Below are 21,823 nucleotides of genomic sequence, written 5' to 3' on the forward strand. Positions count from 1 at the left end.
AACGCAAACCCAGAACCCCAACCCCAACCCCAACCCTAACCCTAACCCTAACCCTAACCCTAACCCTAACCCTAACCCTAACCCTAACCCTAACCCTAACCCTAACCCTAACCCTAACCCTAACCCTTTTCTTTAAATGGGAAACTGGAAATTAAAGTTTTTTTCAAAAAGACGGACACACATGCTCTTTTGTTTAAATCTAGTTTTCATCCCAAGCATACTTTTAAAGGGATTGTTAAATCACAATTATTGCGTTTTTTTAGAATCTGTACTAAAGAAGATGATTTTTGGGAAACAGTTAAGATTTTGTTTCGAGCCTTAAAAGATGTGTATAAGAGACAGGAACACAGACTGAGCAGTCCACATCCAAACTGAACCTTCATGTCCACACTTGTTCCCATTAGTCTTTTATGTGTGACGTCCCTAGCTGCAGTAGTGTGCTGGGGGTTGAAGAAAAATCTCCATCACGGCAAGAAGACAAGAAAGTGTGTGATGTTCCTCCTCGTTCTCCTGCCAAAGCAACAAGCTGGAAGAAGGAGGAAATAAAAACTAGTGGAGTGCAGCATGAGGGAGGGGCGGAGAGAAGGAGGAGGAGGAGGTTGAGGGGGGTGGGGTGTCGTGGGGAGGTGTTCTCTCGCTGATCAGACGATCTTCTTGATGCTGGGTCTCTTAAAGCTGCCGGCGCTGCGCTGCTTCTGGACTTGGCTGGCTGACCCGTGGCGAGTGCGACACCCGCTGGAAAGAGCAGAGCTGGGGGAAAGTTGGACGTTCTCCTTGTCCACACCTGGAGGACACAGGGAGGATACACAGGACACTGTTTAACAGCTGGATCTACTGTCCGTGACCACTTCAGGACTAAATCTAAAGTGTAACTTGGTTCCCATCTGGTGGCTTGTGCTCCAAAAGTGAACCGCCCACTTCATCCTTCAGCACTTTCCTGAGAAGTGAACTTCCGCCACAGTCCTGTAAATCTGAAAAGTTATTTCCTGCTGCAGAGTGAGAGTGATCTCAACATGTACATGACGAGTAGCTTACTGCTGCTGTGTCAGTAACACCAGCCTCAATATATTCAACTGGTTTTACTCCAATAAAAACATCCTGACTCTGATGTAACAGCTGTGTTGTTTTACTTTCACAGCTGATCGGTGTGGACACTGATCCTAGAGCAGAGTCAGATGCATCAACCTGCATGTTTGATTTTTTTGTGTCTTTCTGTGATTCAAATGTTGCCAACAGCGTTTTTGAAGAGTGTTTCTGGTGATGATACAGGTGAGTCATGTGATGTGATTCTTCAGCCTCAGACTCTGTAATCATCTGATTCTTTACACGTTTACACGCTGATTGTTTGTATGACATCAGTAAACATGTGAAGTAAGACTGATTCTAAATCACTCTTCTCCTGTATCAAACATGTTACTGATTAAACAACAGGGGGCGCTACAGCAGAGGCAGCTGACTTCCTCACTGTGTTTCTAGAGGTCAAGTGATAATCGAACAGAAACTGAACTATGACTGTATTTAGAGGCTTGAGGGTTAACAAAGAACAGGAAGCCTGGGAGGAGGAGGGGCTTAGTGTGTGTGTGTGTGTGTGTGTGTGTGTGTGTGTGTGTGAGACCTGGTGAGTGCTGTGAGGTGGCCAGTGAGGTCATGGAGTTGGACAGGTTGAGGTTGGCAGTGATGCTGAGCTGGCTCTGGCTGGTGGGGGGGTAGGGGGAGGTGGGCGTCCTCAGCTGCTCCTCTCCTCGCTCCTCGTCAGCTGCCGGCAGGTAACTGTCAATCAACGCCTCCAAAAACTTAACTATGAGCTCGGCGTAGTCCGGGATCTGGGTTTGCTGCAGGGTCAGAGGGGAAGGTGTTGACACAGTCTGACCACAAGTACAACAGCTGCAACACTGATGCTGCTCTGATGTTCAGTGTCATCTAATGAGCGGATGTGATTTGGACAGTTCCACGTTTTTATTCAGGCTTTCTACCTGTTTCTACCTGATTCTATTTCTTTCTACCTGTTTCCTGTCTCTAAGCTCTGGAGCCTGTTTCTTCCTCCTCATGATTTCTGCTCTGATCTGCTGTGAGACCTTATATAGACAATTTGAAAACTTCCTAAACTTCTATTTTCTCTTTTTCAATCAGGAGAAACTGATGAGAAATTAATTTAAACAATTTCTTTTCATTTTAGAATAAACGACTTTCTGAATGAACTGTACACGACAAGTTCTCATCATCAAGTTTTTATCTAGAAACAGCTGGAGACTACACTGTGCTACGGCTGTGTGTGTGTGTGTGTGTGTGTGGTCTTCTGCAGTGTGGCTGAGAGAGAATGAGAAATGACCAGAGGAAAAATTCCTTCATACCTTGGAGAAAGGTCCGGCAAACCTCCAGAGTCCATTAAAGCCAAAGCCTGTGAAGGGGGGGGGGGGGTTCAGTTAACCTTCACAGCTTTAGTAAATCATTTAGGGACTACTTCTACTTGTCCTGTACAGAATGTGTATTACTTTGTAAATAGGAGGGCTGGTACTGGGGGGGCGACTCCTCATGGTACACCACACTCTGGACGATGCCGTGGACGGGGTTCAGGAGGTTGGTGTCTTGGCACATGGACAGCACAGTGTTGATCTTGGAGTCCAGCAGGTTGTGGCTGAGGACGTTCAAACACACACACACATTCTGTTGAGTCCGTGTATATTGTGTGCTCATACTGTGCAACTGTGGAAACGACACACTGACCTAACAGTATTTTTAGACTTTGACTTGCAGCTGACGGGTTGTTAACCTGATGGTTGATGTGAGGCCAACCCACAGCAGGGTTCATACAGTAGACTTATAAATATATATAAACCTGCTATGCAGACTCAGTTAAAATGTTAATGTCAACTTCAGAGCAGCAGCTCAGCCCCCGACTGCCCTGAACCTGATCTGACTAGACAGAATGGTTCATACAGCAGCACTGTTGATTTCAACGTGGCCCGCCCCCTCCGGTCTGACTGGAGTCTGACTGGAGTCTTACAACCGAACCAAGAGAGAGGCCACAAGCTGCTACTTACACAACTGGGAAAACCTTTGGGAAGACGACGCTCGCTTCAGCCAAGTACTCGTACAGAATCCGCTGGTCAAAGTCATCAGTGGTGTATTTGACCTGCGTAGCCTGAAAATCAGAGTCATTTGATTAATATCAGTCATGTTCACTGGTTTGAACTGGCTGTGAACAGTTCATACTGGTTCCTCACCAGCACAGTGAGCAGCAGAGCCTGGATCTTTGGGTCAGTCAACACCTCCTCATCCAGGAGAACGTTGGACTCTGATACAGACACTTTACGAAGGTGAGAGTTTCCAATTCTCTGTGTCTCTGTAATTACAACATAGAGGCATTAACATCAAATATCTCCATCAGATTCATCAGGACATGAATCCACTCTCACCGATCTCGTAGTCGTTCTCTGCTACACGCCTCATCTTGGGGGGAGTGGTCATCCCCGACTCCATCTCTGGTCTCTTTGGTGCTTTGGAGTCTGATATGAGATGATCAAAGCTCTTCCTTGTTCCTGGCCAACAAACAAACACAGCAAATACATTAACGTCTGGAGGTGTAACATGGTTCTCCTGAAGAAACATCACCATCAAATCTTAAAGAGCTCACAGTTCCCTGTTATTCAAGCAGAACTCTCCAGTCTTCAGCTATTAGGCTCCTCTCCTGTGGAACCAGATCCCAGTCTGGGGTGAGGAAGAAGACTCCCTCTCTACATTTAAGACCAGGCTTCAAACTGTCCTCTTTCGAGAAGCTTATCATTAGAGCTGGCTCTGTTTCTCTCCCCGTCTCTCTCTCTCTTACCCACCACGAGGGAGTTTTTCCTCTCCACTGTCACTCCGTGCTGCTGGTGGGGAAAAGTTGGGTCTGGACCTGCTCTACATGAAAACCGGCCTGTGATGACTTCTGCCATGGTTTGTATAAATCAAACGGACTTGTCCTGTGAAGAGCTCGGGGATCAATCTTACCCAGGAGCTTCTTGGTGTTGGCCTGTGAGGGCTGACCCATGTCCAGGCTCATGGACTTGCGTGTCCGTGGGCTGATCTGACCCACTGTGGGGTAGTGGTGGGCCGAAAGGTAGCGCTCTGAAACCTGAGGTGACGTCCACGGCTGAGTCTCTCGCAGAGTCCTGAAGGCGAAGGGACAGTGTGACTCATTTAAAAACTAAAACCTGAACAATGATGATACGAACCAAACACATTCTCACTTTTCTTCAATCATCAGACTTAAACAAACAACCTGTGGTTATTATTATCTGTGTTTGTTTTAATGCTGCATAACTGAAGCTCTGTGAGGCTGTACTTAGACACAGTGGTACTTAAAGCTAAATGCTAGCATGCTGATGCTAAGAGGTAAACACAGTAAAGTCCAGTTGACCCGTCACCAAAGAACTGGAGAGTTTCCAAACAGAGCCTCTTGATAATCTCCTTTAATACATGGTTGAGACAGAGATGGTTCACTCTGGCATCAGCTTAACTGAAGCTGCTGGAGATCAGGTGACAGGTGACTCCACATCACACCACCTCCTCTTACATCTACAGACTGAGGTCAGGTTCAGTTTTAGAGACCAGAGAGGGAAAAAAGGAATCAGCTGCATCAGGGTCACAGCTGGCTTTAAGGAGTGTTGTACTGAGATCAATCTTTGTACCCGCCACCCTACTTTATCTAAATGTGTTTGTTTGATAAATTGTTTGAATGATTTGAGTTGTACTGGTTACAACCAAGAAGGCCCTGTGCGGTTTGGGGGCTGCTATTTTGTTTTAAGCCCATTTTTCTCCTGTTTTTGAGAGGTCCGTATTATAACCTTTTCTTTTGTGGGGTGATTGTGTTTGTTATTTTGGCCTTGCCCCCTCGCCCCCCCCGACTCCCTGGCAGCTCAGGATTGTAACGGTACCAAAAAAGTCAAAAGCAGAATACTACTGAAAAAAGAAGTCTGCATCAGTCTGCCTCCCTGGTTTCCCGCTCTGTTCAGCAGCTCACCTGCAGCTGGGATCATTGATGTGACTGGAGTAGGTGTCCATGGGCACCGGGTCCACGGACAGGTCAGAGATCAGTAGTGACTTCCTGTGTTTGAGGCTGCAGCGACTTCGGACCTCCTCAGACACAGTGAGCAGAGCTGCATTAAAACAACAGGGAAGTAACAATGATGAGGGCAGACCCCAACCCACAGAACCACATACTCACCAACACCTGCTTCATACACCTGCTCTGGAAGTAAAGACCCTCACCCACATGAAATGAAAGTAGCTGCTGGTAAATGCTCAAATGGTCAAATGTTTCATACTAAGATCATGTTTCTTCAGTGACAGAACAGGATGTGTAAACAGCGTGTTACATACCAGCCAGATAAGCCACACTCTGGGTGTTGACCTCAAATTTGTCACATTTCAGATGTTTGCTGATGAGAGCCAACAGTGTGTGCAGGATTCTCACTGTCCTCGCTACTGTGGTGGGGGATGGGTGCCTGTAGCCTAGAGACGCGGGTTAGAGACAGTCAAGGACAAGACACTGGTCCACATGTGTGTGACACAAAAATTTAGAAACACACAAGCCACAGGCTAGTTTTTTTTTCTAAATGTGACTGATCTCCATCAGCAGCTGCTTCACCTTTGAGCAGGTGTCCCACCAGGGCAAAGTTGAAGTTGGTACTAAAGTTGAGGCCCACAAAGTGATCCATCTGTTTACAGTGCCATTCTAAAGGACGTCTGATCTCCATGAACACTTCCTCTGGACTCTGAAAGACAGAAGTGTCATCATTAGAAAAACATTCACTGTATCCGCAGTAACTGGACAGATATAAATCTTCACCTTTAATAAAATAAAAAGTCTTAGAGCCAGAGACTCCCCCACAGCTTCACCTCTACATTCACCATGTAACTTCTATCAGCAGTGAAATCATCAGTAAATACAAGTGGAGCCAGAAGAAGCCCAATGTTTGACAGAGGAGGTGGACTTTTATTTCCACAGAACTTTGTTCCACTTCCTGTTTCTTTGTGTATGTTTCTGTTGTTGAGGTTTACATCTGATGGTGAATCCTCGAAGTTTCTAGTCTTGTAGGAAACATCCTGGAGAGGATTCTTGACTTGCTGTACAGTCATAAAGAGTTTTTTCTGTCCTGTGTTTTTCTAACTGTTGACTTTTTTAAACCAATAACTCTGATGTCCTTCTGATATTGCCTCATTATTCTTCTTCACCTCTTTACTCCTCATGTTGAACTCAATCACTATGGCAACTGTCAACTCTCCATCAACTCATCAAGTAACAAAACAACACTCACAAGGTCAAAATATCACTTACATTTACAGTATGATGAAGTGTGTCAGACTGTACATAGTAAGTAAGAAGTTACTGTTTAAATACACCGCTCACTACAGCAAGAGTGTAGAGGCTAACAGCTAACAGTGTGTGTTTACTTTGTCATTGAAGACGCGCATTGTGTCCAGAGTGTGGAGGTTCTGCTCCAGCAGGGCGGTTCCTGCAGAGTACAGGTTGACTTCATCCAGCTGCAGCACAGCTACTGCCACCCAGAACAGAGCTTTGTGCATGGGAGACTCCTGTGCACGCACACACATGCACGCACACACACACACACACACACACACACACACACACACACAGAGGGAAAGGTTGGACACGAATAAAAGCCAAACACCTAAGAGAAGAGTTCAGAGTCACGACTGTTAACAAACATAATTATAATATTAGCTTTAGCTTAACATCTAGCTTAGCACAGATATTCTCCTTCAGATGACTGTACTTTTCAGTAGTGATGAACCAGGTGATCTCACTGGGTGTTAGTTACCTTACTGAGAAGAGGCTGCAGCTTGGTCAGAGCAATGACTGTGGCTTCTATCAACACTTGGCTGTTGTAGTTGTCTGGTCCCTTCAGACAGCTCTCCAGACCCTGAGATGAGGTGGGGGAGGGAGGGAGCAGGGGGGAGAGAAAGGGAGAGGGACAGTGACACCTTATATATAAATTCAGAATATGACGGAAGGAAGCAGATTTGAACTGAGGATTCACTGATTTAATGAAACACAGTAACCATGGAAACATGCATCAACTGAAAACTGTGTCATGACTCTAATGAGCCTAATTACAACCATCATGCTTCTGTTTACAGTTTCACAGGACATGTAGACATGTGGACATGAGGACATGTGGACATGAGGACATGTGACCATGAAAACGTGTGGACATGAGGACTTTTGGACATGAGGACATGTGGACATGAGGACATGTGAACATGTAGACATGAGGACATGTGGACATGAGGACATGTGGACATGAGGACATGAGGACGTGTGGACATGAGAACATGTGGACATGAGGACATGTGGACATGAGGACGTGTGGACATGAGCAAGTGTGGACATGAGGACATGTGGACATGAGGACGTGTGGACATGAGGACGTGTAGACATGAGGACATGTGGACATGTAGACATGAGGACATGTGAACATGTAGACATGTGAACATGAGGACATGTGAACATGTGGACATGTGAACATGTAGACATGTGAACATGTGGACATGAGGACATGTGAACATGTAGACATGTGAACATGTGGACATGAGGACATGGGAACATGTGGACATGAGGACATGTGAACATGTAGACATGAGGACATGTGAGCATGTAGACATGAGGACATGTGAACATGAGGACATGTGAACATGTGGACATGAGGACATGTAGACATGTGAACATGAGGACATGTGAACATGTGGACATGTGAACATGTAGACATGTGAACATGTGGACATGAGGACATGTGAACATGTAGACATGAGGACATGTGAACATGTAGATATGAGGACATGAGGACATGAGGACATGTGGACATGAGGACATGGACACACAGGACAGTGACTCACCCGGTCGATGCTCAGCAGGGGGCTGGCCTTGCTCAGGATGCGGATGATCTGTTTGATCTGACCGTGGCTCACTCTCTTGCTGATGCAGCCGAACACCACCAGCGCTCTGGGCTGCAGAGACGGGTTGTACTGAAACGCAAACCTGGAATCAAACACACACAAACACGTATGATCCACGCTGCACATCTGTGTTCTCAGCACAGACGCAACGAGACAGGACGGAGGACGGTCATACTTCTGAGCCAGCTCAGTCCACTGGTCCAACCACTTGCAGGCAGGGATGTCCCTCATACAGGCCTGAGGACAGACGACACAGAGAGATGTGACATGTCTAAAACAAATAGAAACACTGCACCCTCAAACCTGAGCAAGTAAACACAGGTAGACCTCCCATTCAGTACTCAGTTTTTTAACCTAGATCATCATTATAATTCATCTTGTTTAGTTCTACAGTCAAATGAAGTTTTTAACCAGAAGAAAATACAGAAACTGTTACTGCTGGAGACAGGTTTGTATTAACGTCATGTCTCTGCTGGATCTCCTGTGTGAAACAAACTGAGGGAACAGAGCAGGGCTGAGAAACCTCCATGATCTCCAGCAGCGCCTCAGTGACCGTCTCCAGGGAGGACAGGGCAAACGTCTCCCTCTCGTACGAGCCCGGGGAGAAGGAGCGGTCTCTATAGCTGGAGCGGAAGGCGATGACCGCAGCTGACTTGACTTTGCTGATGCCGAACAGCAGGTAAAACTTGGGCAGGGAGAACTCAGTCAGGCTCAGCCTCAGGACCTGCTTCGTCTCCTCTGAAATCAACAACACAGCAACATTTAACTGTGTGAGCTCCGCTGTCACCTAGACACAAGCTGCAGGACAGTAACAAAAGGCTGAGTCACTCGACACTGAGTCAGTCCTCACCACTGAAGTTGAGCTGAGAGCAGGTGCAGAGGGAATGGATGATGTTGATGACCAAACCGTGGGTGGAGGCCCTGAGGGACAACGGCCCTGTGGCGACCAGCAGGGTCACCACGTGGAACAGGTAGGGCAGGTGGGCTGCGACATCCAGTGAGTTGTTGAAGGACAGCATGAGCATGTAGCGTGCCAAGATGGCGATGTCGTCCCACATCAGATGCTGCTCCAGTGTGGGCGTTGGCGACAGGCACGTCTTGTCTATGATCTTACACATTCGACCAATCACCTGCCAGAGAACAGAGAGACACAGACAAACATCCCAGAGCTGAACGTCTCAGGTCGTCCTCAACATGATGAATAAAACAACACTCAGCTGGAAGTTCAATGAACCAGCTCAGGACAAATGGCAGAGTCTCAATGCAAAACAGTGACTGCTTCACTACTGTTTATTGTTAACTGTACTTTAATATGTAACTATAACTCCTGAGGAAACATCTGATGTTCAGCAGGTGGAGGACGGAGGCTTGTCTGCGCTGAAAGAGGCTAAAAACTCTGAGTAGACCAGAGGTGATGATGATGGTAATGATTTTTTGAGCCTTCATCACCACCAGTCGACCTTTTTGACATTGCACATTATTGGTCCATTGTTGATTTAAAATGATTAGAGCAGATTTAACTGAAAAAGCTTTAGTTCACATCATCTTCAGCTTGATGCTGTCACCTTCCTGAAGCTTCACATGTAAAGAAGTTCAGATCAGACATCATCATCATCATGGAGGAGCTGCAGTGAAACTCCAGTCATGTTTTGATCAAACCCTTTAAGGACGTCACAGACTGAACTGATGCTCAGTGAAGGGACACATCTCTGGACACGGAGCTGATACGTATGACCAACTGACCGCGGTTATAACCCGTTAGAAACAGCTTTTATTCAAGTCTTGGTGGCAGAGAGTTCAAGAGCACCAGACAAGAGTCCATTGTGCTCAGTAGGCTGTCCTGCCATGACATCATACAGTAACCCTGTGGATAACACCAGCATTAATTTTCATGTTGGCTCCAACACACGTGTTCGCTTGTTGATTTGACTTTCTTAAAATCAGATGGACACTCTGGTGAAACTACAGTAACTGACTGAAGGCAGCAGGACTTACAGTTAAACACTGACCGTATTTTCTTAGTCAACAATCTTCACAATGGACACTATTCAGTGATGCTGTGCCATAATAGGAGCCAGGGCCTGGCTCTTCTTTGTCTGTCTGTGTATGTTGTGTTTGTTTATCTGAGAGCACACAGATGATGGACAGTGAGTGGATGAGTTTGTCTCTTTGGATTCTCTAAGTCAGGAGATGTTCACAGCTCTGGACTCATTTCTTCATTAGTAAGTAAAATCATTATTTATCGTTATTATTAGTCTATATTTCATTTCACTTGGTGCAGAATTCTATAAAGCTATAAATATACTTCTAGCTATAACTCATAAAACCATGTCAGGACTGATGTTAATGTTGTTTTAATGTTGTTCAACGTAGCTTTTATATTTTACTTTACTTGGACAATCTGGAACATATCACTCAAACGTAGAAAGATTTGAAGTGTGTTGTCTACAATGCTCAGTCCAACTGTACGAGAATGGTGTGTGTACAGAGACTCAAGATGTGAAACTAAACTGCTCGGGGGGGAATAAAGATCTGCTGTTTTTACCAAAATAGCATGAGAGCTGAACGAGTCATTCAGCCCCAGTGCATTATGGGCATGTGTATTTTTGTATTTTTGGCCTGAACCAGGAAATCATGTGGTTGTTATTGCTGCTATGTCTTTTCCTCCCCTTCTGTCTGCTGCACTCATTTTAGTTCAATACACACTGACAGCATCAGGCACACACACACACACACACACACACACACACACACACACACACACACACACACACACACACACACACGGGACATGTGGCGGAGAGCTGGCTGGTGAACGGTGATGAACCTGTCTGACAGCGGTTTATCTTGGTGAAAACATGATGAAATGTTCAGAGATATTACAACAGTAAAGTGACATGAACTCCAGAACCTGCGGCGCACAGGTGACATTGGCTCACCTTGCTGGACACCAGTTTGACGTTCCCTGAAGCCAGAGCCACGGCAGTGTCAGCCATGACCTCTGCTTTGATGGAGCCCAGGCCTCCTGTAGCACTGGTCTTAATGAAGCTGTCCAACACCACGTCCAACAGGTCTGTGATCTGCAGACACGGTGACACAGTTAGAGGCTGAATCCAGACACTGTTACTCAGACTGTTGCCATGGTGACTCACCTGGCCCAGGCTGCCCCAGATCTTGGCTTGTATGGAGGGATACATCTGCTTCTCATTGATGGTCATGGTGATGAGTTTGTCCAGAATAGCAGTGACGCGCTGGCGCTTGGCGTCGTCGTTGTGCTTACAGAAGCGAACCAGGTTGAGCAGCCAGGGTGTCATGTACTCCAGACAGAGGTGCTTCAGCTCAATACCTGCAACAGATCAACAACCACACCCTGAACCAGCTGTTGCTTTATTCTTTATGACACAAGGATCAGACAAGTTCAGCGTCTTTGCTTTTCATCTCTGGCTTCTCTCCACTAAACTCTGTCTTTTAACATCTTTAGATACTGATTCACTGATCACTTAGTCATTTTCCTCATCACTGTTCTTCATGCTTCATGTGTTCATCTTCTACAGCTGTGCAGGAGGAGTCTGAGAAAATAATTCAGTCATCAGGATTATCTCAGTTTGGGCTTGGAGACACAGGGAGGGTCTAACAAAATGATACTACTGGTTGCATTATGGGAAATGTAGGATCCTCTTTAACACACTCAGAAATGAACAATTATAGTATATTATAGTTTATCATGTTTAGTTTATGTAACCACAGACACACAGTGTGTGTTATTACACATTGTTTTAAATAGGGTGGGTTCAACATAAACATGAGAGTGACAGAAAGTTCAGACCATGAAGGTCAAATAAAGCAGCAGCTTAAGCTTTTTGTAAACATTAAGCAACAGCTGACACACTAATGACATCTGCTTCACATAATGTAAAAGGCACTGAGTCTTTCCTCTGATGACTTTACAGAACTAATGAAGAGAACTTCATTAACTTAGACATCTGTCCTCACTAGTTTGTGTTCAGGCTCCTCAGAGGGAGCTCAAGGCTTTAAGCATCACCTATCTGAGGCTGCTGGTGCTCAGCTGTAAGGGTTCATAGTGCTGATATAAGATCAGGGACTGGTCTAATTTCCTCTCCAGCTCAGCTCATAACCTTTTTATGAGTAACCCTAACCTGTAAGTCTAACATGAATCACAGAGTGTGGGTGTGTAGAGATGGGTACTGAAACCTTGTATTCAACATTTTAAAGACTGTAGTATCGATGAGCTCTAACGTCATTGACAGTGTGTATGACAGTGTGTATGACAGTGTATATGACAGTGTATATGACAGTGTGTATGACAGTGTGTATGACAGTGTGTATGACAGTGTGTATGACAGTGTATATACTCAGTGGACTCACTGGACTTGCTGAAGCCTGAGATACACTCCTCCAGAAACTCCAGAGTCAGATGTGGCTCATTGGCAGCCAGAGTCTTGCTGATGGACACTATGAAGAGGGTGTTGTTGGCTGGGATGCAGAGGCCAGACGTCTCGAGGAGCTGGCCCTCTATCTTGAGGTTGAAGGTGCAGGTCAAAGCACACAGCAGATTATAAGCCGCAGACCTGTGAAAAGGAAAAGTCTGGTGTCAGGTGTTAAGCTCTGTAGTACAAAAACAGTGTTTCCTCAGTTGTCTTTTCCCCCTGATAGAATAATAATAACTTCTCTTAAATGTGAAAGTCAAGTTTAAGTTCAATGTTCAAAACCATGAACCTTCACAAACTACATGCAGTTCTGTCCTGTCTGTCATTCCTGGTCTGGGACTGTAGTTCCAGACCAGTTCGGCAGTTTGCGTTTTTCAACATGACAATGTCCTCATGCATAAAGCAGGTTGATGACGAAATGGTTTTCCCAGTACCACAAAGCCTCAACTGTGATCAGACCCCTGATGACTGAATGGGAGCATTTCACACCTGTGGTTTTCAAATCACATGTTTAGTACAGGTATAATGCTCAGGTGTGCATATACCTTTGGCCACATATTATAATCTTACTCAACCTGTGTGTCAACTTTGCTAAAAAAACAAAAAGGTAAAAGGTAATTTTACATTTGCAGTAATGATTTGAAGCGATGGTAACTATGAATCTTGACACCACAGATTCTGAACAGTTTTGTCTGAGAAGAGATTGGAGTTCAGAGTTCACAGCAGAAATTACTACTTGGATCAGACCCTATTTTTTTCTACAGCCCCACCTGTTTCATTAGACCTGCTAAGACTATTTCCTAGAATAAGTATGCAGGCCCTGCAGGACTGACCTGAGGCTGGGGTCAGAGCTGCCCAGGTTGAGCAGAGCGATGTTCAGCAGAGTGCCAGGAACATCTTTGGGTCGGATCTTGGTGTGCTGTGGGATGGAATCTGGCTGTGACAGCTCCCAGCGTGTCCGGATGTGGATTATGGACTGGACGATGGCGTCACACTCCTGGTGCATGAATGTGAGCGGTGTGCCCTGGTTGGCCATGGTGAGGGTGAACTGGCTCTCGTCCACCAGACAAATCTCCTCAATCTCTGAGGCGTAGTAGACATCGTTGAGGAAGACCGGCTGGCCGAGGACACGGGTCCGTTCAGCCGAGGTCACCTGAACTGCTGTCGAACCCACCTGATCAACAAGGAAATACGTTGTTTAAGGAGAATTTCTCTAATGAGTTTACTAACCTTTTAGGTCAGCACCTTTTAGAACAACTGCTATGGCTACATGCTCACCTTTATTGAGACCTTGGTATCTTTGTGGGCCAGCTTGAGGGCATTGTGGAACACTTTCAGGTCTTCTTCCAGGGTAAGTGTGGCCGCAGGCAGCTTCTGTTGGTCGGGTTCAATGTGCTCGGCCAACTTAGCTGGAGAGTCGATGAACTGGAGACGCTTGCTGCCCTTCAGGCCTGTCAGTAGACGTTCGTGGTACTTGGTGTACTCCCTCACCCAGGTGTTGCAGTTGTAGACATAAACAGCTGCTACATTCTCATAGGCGAAGCCAGGAAAGACCACAAACCACTTGGATAGGAAGTCGGTCTTGAAGCGATTGCTGGGTCCTACATGTGTCAAGTCCACTACTATCTCATAGGGCTTAGCATAGTAGGGTTTGAGGGTAAGGAGGACATGGTAGATGAGCAGGTCACCATTGATCTGGCCTGTTTTGAACCTAAAGAAAGGAGATTAAAAAAAAAATTTAATTAATTTAAATTCAGGCTCTCTGTAGTAAATTATGTATCATTGGGTTGACGTGAGTTCTGTGCACATGAGCCTGTCTTGAATTGTTCATAGCATCATTTGTTCCGGTTTCTGAGAAACTTCTTTTTTTATCTCTTTTCTTGTAAGAGCTTTTCAACCTCTGCAGTATCAGACCAGAGACCCTGAAATAACCAGAGCAGTGAAGACCCAGAGAGGGGGTCAGGAAGTGAGTTCAGAGCATCTTGACACTGCATCTGTGCAGCAGGTACCTGACTCCATTTCTCCATCAAGACTACGGCCGAAGACTACTTCAAGTAAGTGTTGTAAATATGATCATGTGGCGAAACCTGTTCTTGTTGAACGTGATAAATCTTTAAGAGGCAAAGTAACCTTTGATTCTGATTCAGTGATTTGAGAGTGATTTAAATTCACCATAAACAGGCTGTAAATGAGCCGACATTCTTGATTTAATCTTTGTAACACTGTCTTGATTTCAGAGAGAGCACAATGGACGGAACCAGAACATCCCTCTGGCTGTTTCTCCTGCTCAACCAGCTGCCATTCTGTCCTGCTGATGCAGGACAAGGTTCTTCAACCATGCAGACAAATACATACACAACAAAAGAACCCAGTGGCAGCTCAGTCCATTCCATGGAGACCAGCCTCACTACTACTGACCACACAAACTCTCCGGATACAGACAGCAATGGCACTCGTGCTGACTGCTTAATCGACACTGAGATGGGTCTGGTTGCTATAGGTTCAGCAGGGGGGCTGATTGTCTGCCTTCTGGTTGCCACTGTGGTATTGGCATGTCAGGTCTGCCACATTCAGCGCCGGGTTTATGCCCCCCGAGCCTCCCGGTCTAACATGGACCTGGTGAGCCGTGCAAGCTACTGGGACATTGATCAGCCAGAGGTTGGAGGAATGGTTGGGCCGTGCGACGCCAGTGTTGTGCTAGAGGAGGTGAGAGCACAAAGCGAGATGGAGGAAGAGAGGCACGCTAAAATACAAGGGGTGAAGGAAGAGGCTGGGGTGGGACTTGAGGAAGGGGCCACGGCGATGGCTTTTGACCCAGAAGAGAGGGCCAGTGAGATGCAGTGTGCCAGTTCCAGGGACTCCTGTCTGGAGGTTCCCAGGGATCTGGAGGACATGCCCCTTGTTGTGTGAGGAGATAACCTCAGTAAACTCTTCAGTCAAGATAAAACAGCAGCCAGTCAGTTCAGCTAATGAGCTTTGCTTTAACTTAGCATGTTTGTTTCTTTCCAATTTATTACACAATTTAACTAAACCCTAAGCCCATACTGAAAAACTACTGTTTTTGGAAACCTTGGCGACAAAGAAATAGATTTTTCAACGAAACCTTTATTTCACAGAAGAAAAGACACCAAAGTAGTGAAATGTTATATATATATTATATATAAGAACAAGTTAACAACTTTACAAGATTGGTGTACTCCACTGTACTTTACTGGATTCCACTGTACTTTACTGTACTTTACTGTATTCTGTTGTGCTCCACTGTACTCTACTGTACTTTACTGTACTCTACTGTACTTCCTGTCTTTGGTCAAGAGGAACACAGCCAACAGGTCAAGTGTTACACACAGGTAACAAATACTTTTAAAAAGTGAGGTGTACATTTTTCATGACAATTAGTTAAACATAACTTGTAACTGCAGCATATCTAACATGAAATGCTGCAGTTTTAAAACATAAATGAGTGAACACAATAATTTAACAAAGACAAACCAGTATATCAGCACATGTTTAAATTATCACAGAGATCCCAGGATCTCTTCCTAGATGTGATCTTGCGTGGAGAAATGATGGTTAGATAGTTGGGTCCAATGTCTGCTAACAGTCCTTGTATTAACTATCTATGACCTCTTACCTGTACTGAAGACTGTGTAATGCTACTGCTCTTTCAAAACTGCTGTGTACAAAAAAGAACTAGTTAAAGTGTCAGGGTTTAAATAAATGGATTTTTGCATTGTTTAAATTTCTTGTGTTTCTATCAATCCTGCTGTTAAAGGGCATGAAGGCATACAATACATGGTCAATGGCTGCTCATACTTGTGACTCATACACGTAACTGCACAGTGACTAGTGGTAAGAGTGGTAACATTATAGACAGATATGGAAATTATTGATATTTATATTGAAGTAAGCTCAGACTTCCTTTTTAACACCCCATTATCTGAGACTGGTATTTATATTTAAAACATGACAAAATGTGCCGTCTTAGAAAATGCATTTGTTACCACATTATCTAATATTGTTGAAACACAAAATCTCCTCATATTAAAAGGAGCAGAACATGTAACCTTAACCCCTTCAACCCTCGTCAGCCCAAGCCCCCTAGACAGCCCACAATTCCACATATATAAAAAGGTATTACTCCCCTGGAGTTTTACAAAGAGGAGCTGGAAGTCCAGTTTTACATTTAGCAAAGAAAGAGAGAGGAAATAAATCAATAATAACGGAGGAGTTTATAAATGGATAATGCATATACAATAGTCTGACAAAAATCAACTGACAACAGAAAACAAAGGGCTTGTTGTTTTAAAATAGTGAGTCGTGTTCATATCTGAAACAGCAGCTACATGAACATGGATCCAATGATCTGGTCATCAGAGAAAATGTCTCTGTATGATCTGAACTTAATGGCTGAATATCATCACACCTAGATGCTGAGAGATAATTAAAGTCACTGGATTTGAACTTATATTAATTCACTTCAGTGTTTGTTTAAACATCTGAACTTAGTGAGGCTTTGTGTGAAACATGAACACTATGTTTAGTACAGCAGACCGTGAAAGGCTTGTCATCACTCTCACGTCACACTTCCTGTAAGTGAGGCAAGAATCAGTCTTGAGATTTCATCAGAGAAACCGTCCATGTTGTTAGTTCCTGCTTTGAATTCAAGGGACATCCTCAGACCGCCAACGGCAGAACACCCTAAACCACTTCACTCTGAACATAACCTGGAATAACACAGCTGATGTGTTACTCTGCATACAGTCATTGGTAAGTATGTTTTCATCATCTGAATTATTAACATCGTCTGACGTGCAGCACATATTGCTTTGAACTGATGCTGAAGACAACACACAACAATGTATTAAACCTGAGCCATGGATGAAAATGTAGAAAACCTGTACATGTGTGATGGACTGAAACAGTCCCACCACCGCAACTACACAGTGACTATCACAACTGAATCACTGTGCAGCCATTTGTGATTGATAAAAAATTGTGACGTTATCAAAGTGAGCTCTTACTGTGTTGATAAAACTTAACGATATTTTAATATTGTAAACTGTGACCAGAGAGGTGACTGTGACTCAGATGAACCTGCTGAGTGGTTTGATTTAAAAATACTAGTATGTACCATTGAAACACATGACAGTTTAGAGCTGCATTTAAAGGAGATGATGCAACACCAGGTTTCATTTCACAACATTATTCCTTTTTTACTCCTTTCATCTGTTTCCTCATCTAATGACAATGCTTCAGTTTATCTGCTGTGTAACTTCCACACTTCCTCTTTTCTGTTAGAAACAAACAGCAACCAGAAGACTGAACAACACAATGACCATCATTTTCTTATGGCTGCTGCCACTGACAACTAGCAGCTTGGTGACATCGGGCCAGAATCAAGACTTCACTCATGTGATGACAGGCGAGGTAACAGGAAGTATGTTCACTCAGGGCTATCTGACAGCACAAGAGGCATCCAGCTTACATCCAGTGTCAGAAGTCTCAGGTCACAACATAAGATCATCCTTTACAGCTGGTACGAATCCATCAGAGGAAAAAACTACAACACCCAGCAGGAAACCTCCAACAACATCTTCTAACACATTCTCCTCTGTCAATCAGACAGCAGCAACTCCAACCAGTTCCATACTGTCTCTGTTAAACAGCTCAACAGTTGGTGCCAAGCAACCAACAACTACAAGGGTTCCTCCAATACTAAGCAGCTCCACCCAAAGTCCAGACACAGGAAGTGACAGAATGACCCCTGCATCCACACAGCTCATCTTGACTGTGACCCCCTCTGCCAAGCCTGCTGTCAAGTCTACAAGTACAAGCCCAGTCACAGGTGGTGATGCTACACACCCCACAGCTTCATACAAAACTTCACTGGCCACATCGAAGACATCGTTCATCAGCATCACCAGGGCCAAGAAAAGACAAGATCCACCAAAAGAAAAGCCCAACAGGGGAGTAAGCCACGGTAAAGCAGTGGCATGGATAATAGGTGGAGCCCTGGTACTGATGATGGTAGGATTCCTGGTCATCTTTATAAAGAAACGGAAGCTTCAGAAGCAGCAGATAACGACCACAGACTGGGCCGGTCCTTCACCATTTCTAGAGGATGGAGCCGACAACGGCTTCGTAACGCTGAGGCCATCTAACCGAATCTCTCTCTCCAGCTTCCTACCTCAGAGGCTGTCCAAAAGGTTGTCCTTACTCCCAGAAACAGAGGAGGAGTTAGAGGACATGACCCCAGGTACTACATTTGGAGAGAAACGTCAAGGGAATACATCTGGTCAACAGCTGGATGGAAGTACTGTACCAGAAAGCAATGGGACTGCTGCAGATGTTCCAGGAATGAAAAGCACAGGAGACGTTCCAGAGACTGTTGAAACCTCTCCACAGAATTGGTTTCTGCTCTCCACAGAAAACAATTCAGAAGTTGCAAACCTCAGTCCAAATCCTCATCCTCCATCCGGAGTGGTGGACAATGCTACAGCACAACAGAATGATGGCATGGGCCAAACTTCAGAGAACTGAAACCCCAAACAGTTCAACACATCCAGCAGACGTGTGCATTACTTAAAGCTGCATTTTCATTGGTTTCTAGGCAACAGCAACTGTGACTGAGAAAACAGGAAACGGGCCAACTGATCATCGTTTGAGGAAATCTAAAAATGTTTATCTTGGTCTCTGCTGCAAAAAAGATGTGTAATATCAAAGAAAAGAAACTAGATTTTAAGTCATATTATTAATGTTAGAGCCATGAGACAGGTTACTGGATCCTTTACTGTGCCTCTCACACCAGACAAGCATGCATTTATCTTTCAGCTGATGAAAAAGCAGAAGGAAACATGTTGGTGAGAAGGAGCAGTAACATTGTTTCATTTATAATCTGTAAATACCGAATACAAACATTTGCATTTTCTGCAGAGGAAGTTTCAAAGTGTGAAAAAGGACTGACTCATGTTTCATCTGACACAAACAAGACTGCACCATCTTTGCTTGATTCACTGTCTGCAGAGTGCAGTTTTTCTTTATAAACATACAGAGCACATCACAGTTAGCTTGTACAATAAGTCAAAAAATGCTATTACAGACTGTTTTGTGTGCCAGCGGAGCCATGGGCACCACCATCATAAAACAGAAACCACTGTCAGACACACACACCATCTTCCCCAGACTCAGCACTTTTCAGTTCCCAGCTGCAACAACTGCCGACTGTCAGGGTCTCTCTCTGGAAACTCACATGAAGCTTTGTGAGATGACGCGCACTGAACAACGGCCGACCAACGACTGAACAACTACTGAACAGCGGCCGAACAACAACTGAACAACGACCGAACAATGACTGAACAATGACTGAACAACGGCCGAACAATGACTGAACAATGACTGAACAACAACTGAACAACGACTGAACAATGACTGAACAACCACTGAACAATGACTGAACAACAACTGAACAACGACTGAACAACAAACTGAACAACGGCCGAACAACAACTGAACAATGACTGAACAGCGGCCGACCAACGACTGAACAACAACTGAACAACGGCCGAACAACAACTGAACAACGACTGAACAACGGACGAACAATGACTGAACAATGACTGAACAACAACTGAACAACGACTGAACAATGGCCGACCAACGGCCGAACAATGACTGAACAATGACTGAACAATGACTGAACAACGGCCGAACAATGACTGAACAATGACTAAACAATGACTGAACAACAACTGAACAATGACTGAACAACGGCCGAACAATGACTGAACAACAACTGAACAACAACTGAACAACGACTGAAAAACAACTGTAAAATGACTGAACAACGGCCGAACAATGACTGAACAACAACTGAACAATGACTGAACAACGACTGAACAATGACTGAACAATGGCCGAACAATGACTGAACAATGACTGAACAACAACTGAACAACGACTGAAAAACAACTGTAAAATGACTGAACAACGGCCGAACAATGACTGAACAACAACTGAACAATGACTGAACAACGGCCGAACAATGACTGAACAATGACTAAACAATGACTGAACAACAACTGAACAATGACTGAACAACGGCCGAACAATGACTGAACAATGACTGAACAACAACTGAACAATGACTGAACAACGGCCGATCAACGACTGAACAACAACTGAACAATGACTGAACAACAACAACTGAACAACGACTGAACAACAACTGAAAAATGACTGAACAACGACTGAACAATGACTGAACAATGACTGACTGAACAATGACTGAACAACAACTGAACAATGACTGAACAATGACTGAACAACAACTGAACAATGACTGAACAACAACTGAACAATGACTGAAGAACGACCAAACGACTGAATGACGCACTGAAATCAACTACACAAAATGAAAACATGTGGAAGAGCAAGGTTTTTAAACACATTCTCTGTGGACTGTTACATTGGCCTTTAGAAACATTATACCCTCCATCTGCTGTGAACCTTAATCGCGATAATTTCAACAGAATTCCATATTCCTACCAGAGCAGCCTCGATGTATTTCCTGTGTTCAATGTGGTCATGTGGTTTTCATAATGAGAAGAGTACCTATGTGTATGTAACGTCAGATTGTTCACGCGTTATGATGATGCTTTTATTAAAATGTCGGTAAATGTCATTGGTTTTGTTTCTGTTATTTTATCTGAATGTGAGGCTGGTTTCTGTCTGGTGGTTTTTAAGGTTACATTAAAATCAAACCCAGACACCAAATTATTCTGGGTCAATAATTCACCTTTCTATTTTTTCACGGTTTCACCTAATTAAACTAATAGATAAACAGTTGCGCTACATTTAGAGCAGATACAGAGCAACAACATGCTTGTAATATTTGTTCTCATTTTAAATGCTCCACTGTGACTGAGTCTGTCTGAGCAGGTAGAGGACAGATGTTTACAGATGTTTGATGAGCAGCTGATGATTCTCTGTAGGTTTGTTGCAGCTTTAAGAAAATGAAAATAAACAACAGTTTTATAAGTTTTATATATTTGTGACAGGTTAAGTTCAGCAGGATCATCTTCACTAATGAACACCACATGTCACATGACTTCAAAACCACGATCACATGACTTCAATGTCTCCACCACTAAGCTCTGACCTCTTCTACTGAAGCCTCTCCTCTAACAGAGTTAGTGAAAGTTTGTAGTAACACAACCAGCCTGTAAAGGTGGACTGGTGAGTTAACCAGGCTGTAAAGGTGGACTGGAGAGTTAACCAGGCTGTAAAGGTGGACTGGTGAGGAGATCAGAGACGTCAGGACCAGGGAACCAGGTTTTAGGACTCGTTCCTGCAGGACTCTGTTCTACTTGTGACAAAAATCTAAGTCACTGAAGTCTGAAAACAAACTGCTGAGA

General features: G+C 44.4%; 3 protein-coding genes across 5 annotated transcripts in view; 2 read left to right on the top strand and 1 right to left on the bottom strand.

The window, feature by feature from the left end:
- Nucleotides 1-502: 502 nt before the first annotated feature.
- LOC111662554 (neurofibromin) overlaps nt 503-21,823 on the bottom strand; it is a 68,586-nt gene continuing 47,265 nt past the window's right edge. For all 3 annotated transcript variants that reach the window (XM_023416447.2, XM_023416448.2, XM_023416446.2), the window contains 22 exons: nt 13,686-14,118; nt 13,241-13,581; nt 12,346-12,548; nt 11,112-11,305; nt 10,899-11,039; nt 8,810-9,089; nt 8,483-8,697; nt 8,135-8,196; nt 7,900-8,041; nt 6,825-6,926; nt 6,436-6,576; nt 5,630-5,756; nt 5,362-5,493; nt 5,003-5,138; nt 3,991-4,151; nt 3,417-3,539; nt 3,225-3,343; nt 3,042-3,142; nt 2,493-2,635; nt 2,352-2,398; nt 1,616-1,832; nt 503-784 (listed from right to left, as the gene is read on the bottom strand). In XM_023416447.2, coding sequence (XP_023272215.1) covers nt 642-784; nt 1,616-1,832; nt 2,352-2,398; nt 2,493-2,635; nt 3,042-3,142; nt 3,225-3,343; nt 3,417-3,539; nt 3,991-4,151; nt 5,003-5,138; nt 5,362-5,493; nt 5,630-5,756; nt 6,436-6,576; nt 6,825-6,926; nt 7,900-8,041; nt 8,135-8,196; nt 8,483-8,697; nt 8,810-9,089; nt 10,899-11,039; nt 11,112-11,305; nt 12,346-12,548; nt 13,241-13,581; nt 13,686-14,118 — 3,703 coding nt within the window. In that variant the 3' untranslated portion in view covers nt 503-641. The remainder of the gene's footprint in view (nt 785-1,615; nt 1,833-2,351; nt 2,399-2,492; nt 2,636-3,041; nt 3,143-3,224; nt 3,344-3,416; nt 3,540-3,990; nt 4,152-5,002; nt 5,139-5,361; nt 5,494-5,629; nt 5,757-6,435; nt 6,577-6,824; nt 6,927-7,899; nt 8,042-8,134; nt 8,197-8,482; nt 8,698-8,809; nt 9,090-10,898; nt 11,040-11,111; nt 11,306-12,345; nt 12,549-13,240; nt 13,582-13,685; nt 14,119-21,823) is intronic.
- On the top strand, nt 10,105-16,122 carry LOC111662562 (uncharacterized). The gene is made up of 3 exons (XM_023416458.2): nt 10,105-10,181; nt 14,295-14,461; nt 14,645-16,122. The coding sequence occupies exon 3, from the start codon at nt 14,655-14,657 to the stop codon at nt 15,315-15,317; it is 663 nt and encodes a 220-aa protein (XP_023272226.1). The 5' UTR covers nt 10,105-10,181; nt 14,295-14,461; nt 14,645-14,654; the 3' UTR covers nt 15,318-16,122.
- Nucleotides 17,020-21,090, top strand: LOC147818548 (uncharacterized). Its single transcript, XM_087176673.1, has 2 exons — nt 17,020-17,177; nt 17,709-21,090. The coding sequence occupies exon 2, from the start codon at nt 17,742-17,744 to the stop codon at nt 18,948-18,950; it is 1,209 nt and encodes a 402-aa protein (XP_087032799.1). The 5' UTR covers nt 17,020-17,177; nt 17,709-17,741; the 3' UTR covers nt 18,951-21,090.

Source organism: Seriola lalandi, unplaced genomic scaffold, assembly GCF_002814215.2.
Source record: "Seriola lalandi dorsalis isolate HSWRI2012SDOR001 ecotype SW California unplaced genomic scaffold, Sedor1 jcf7180002054564, whole genome shotgun sequence".
Lineage (NCBI taxonomy): Eukaryota > Metazoa > Chordata > Actinopteri > Carangiformes > Carangidae > Seriola > Seriola lalandi.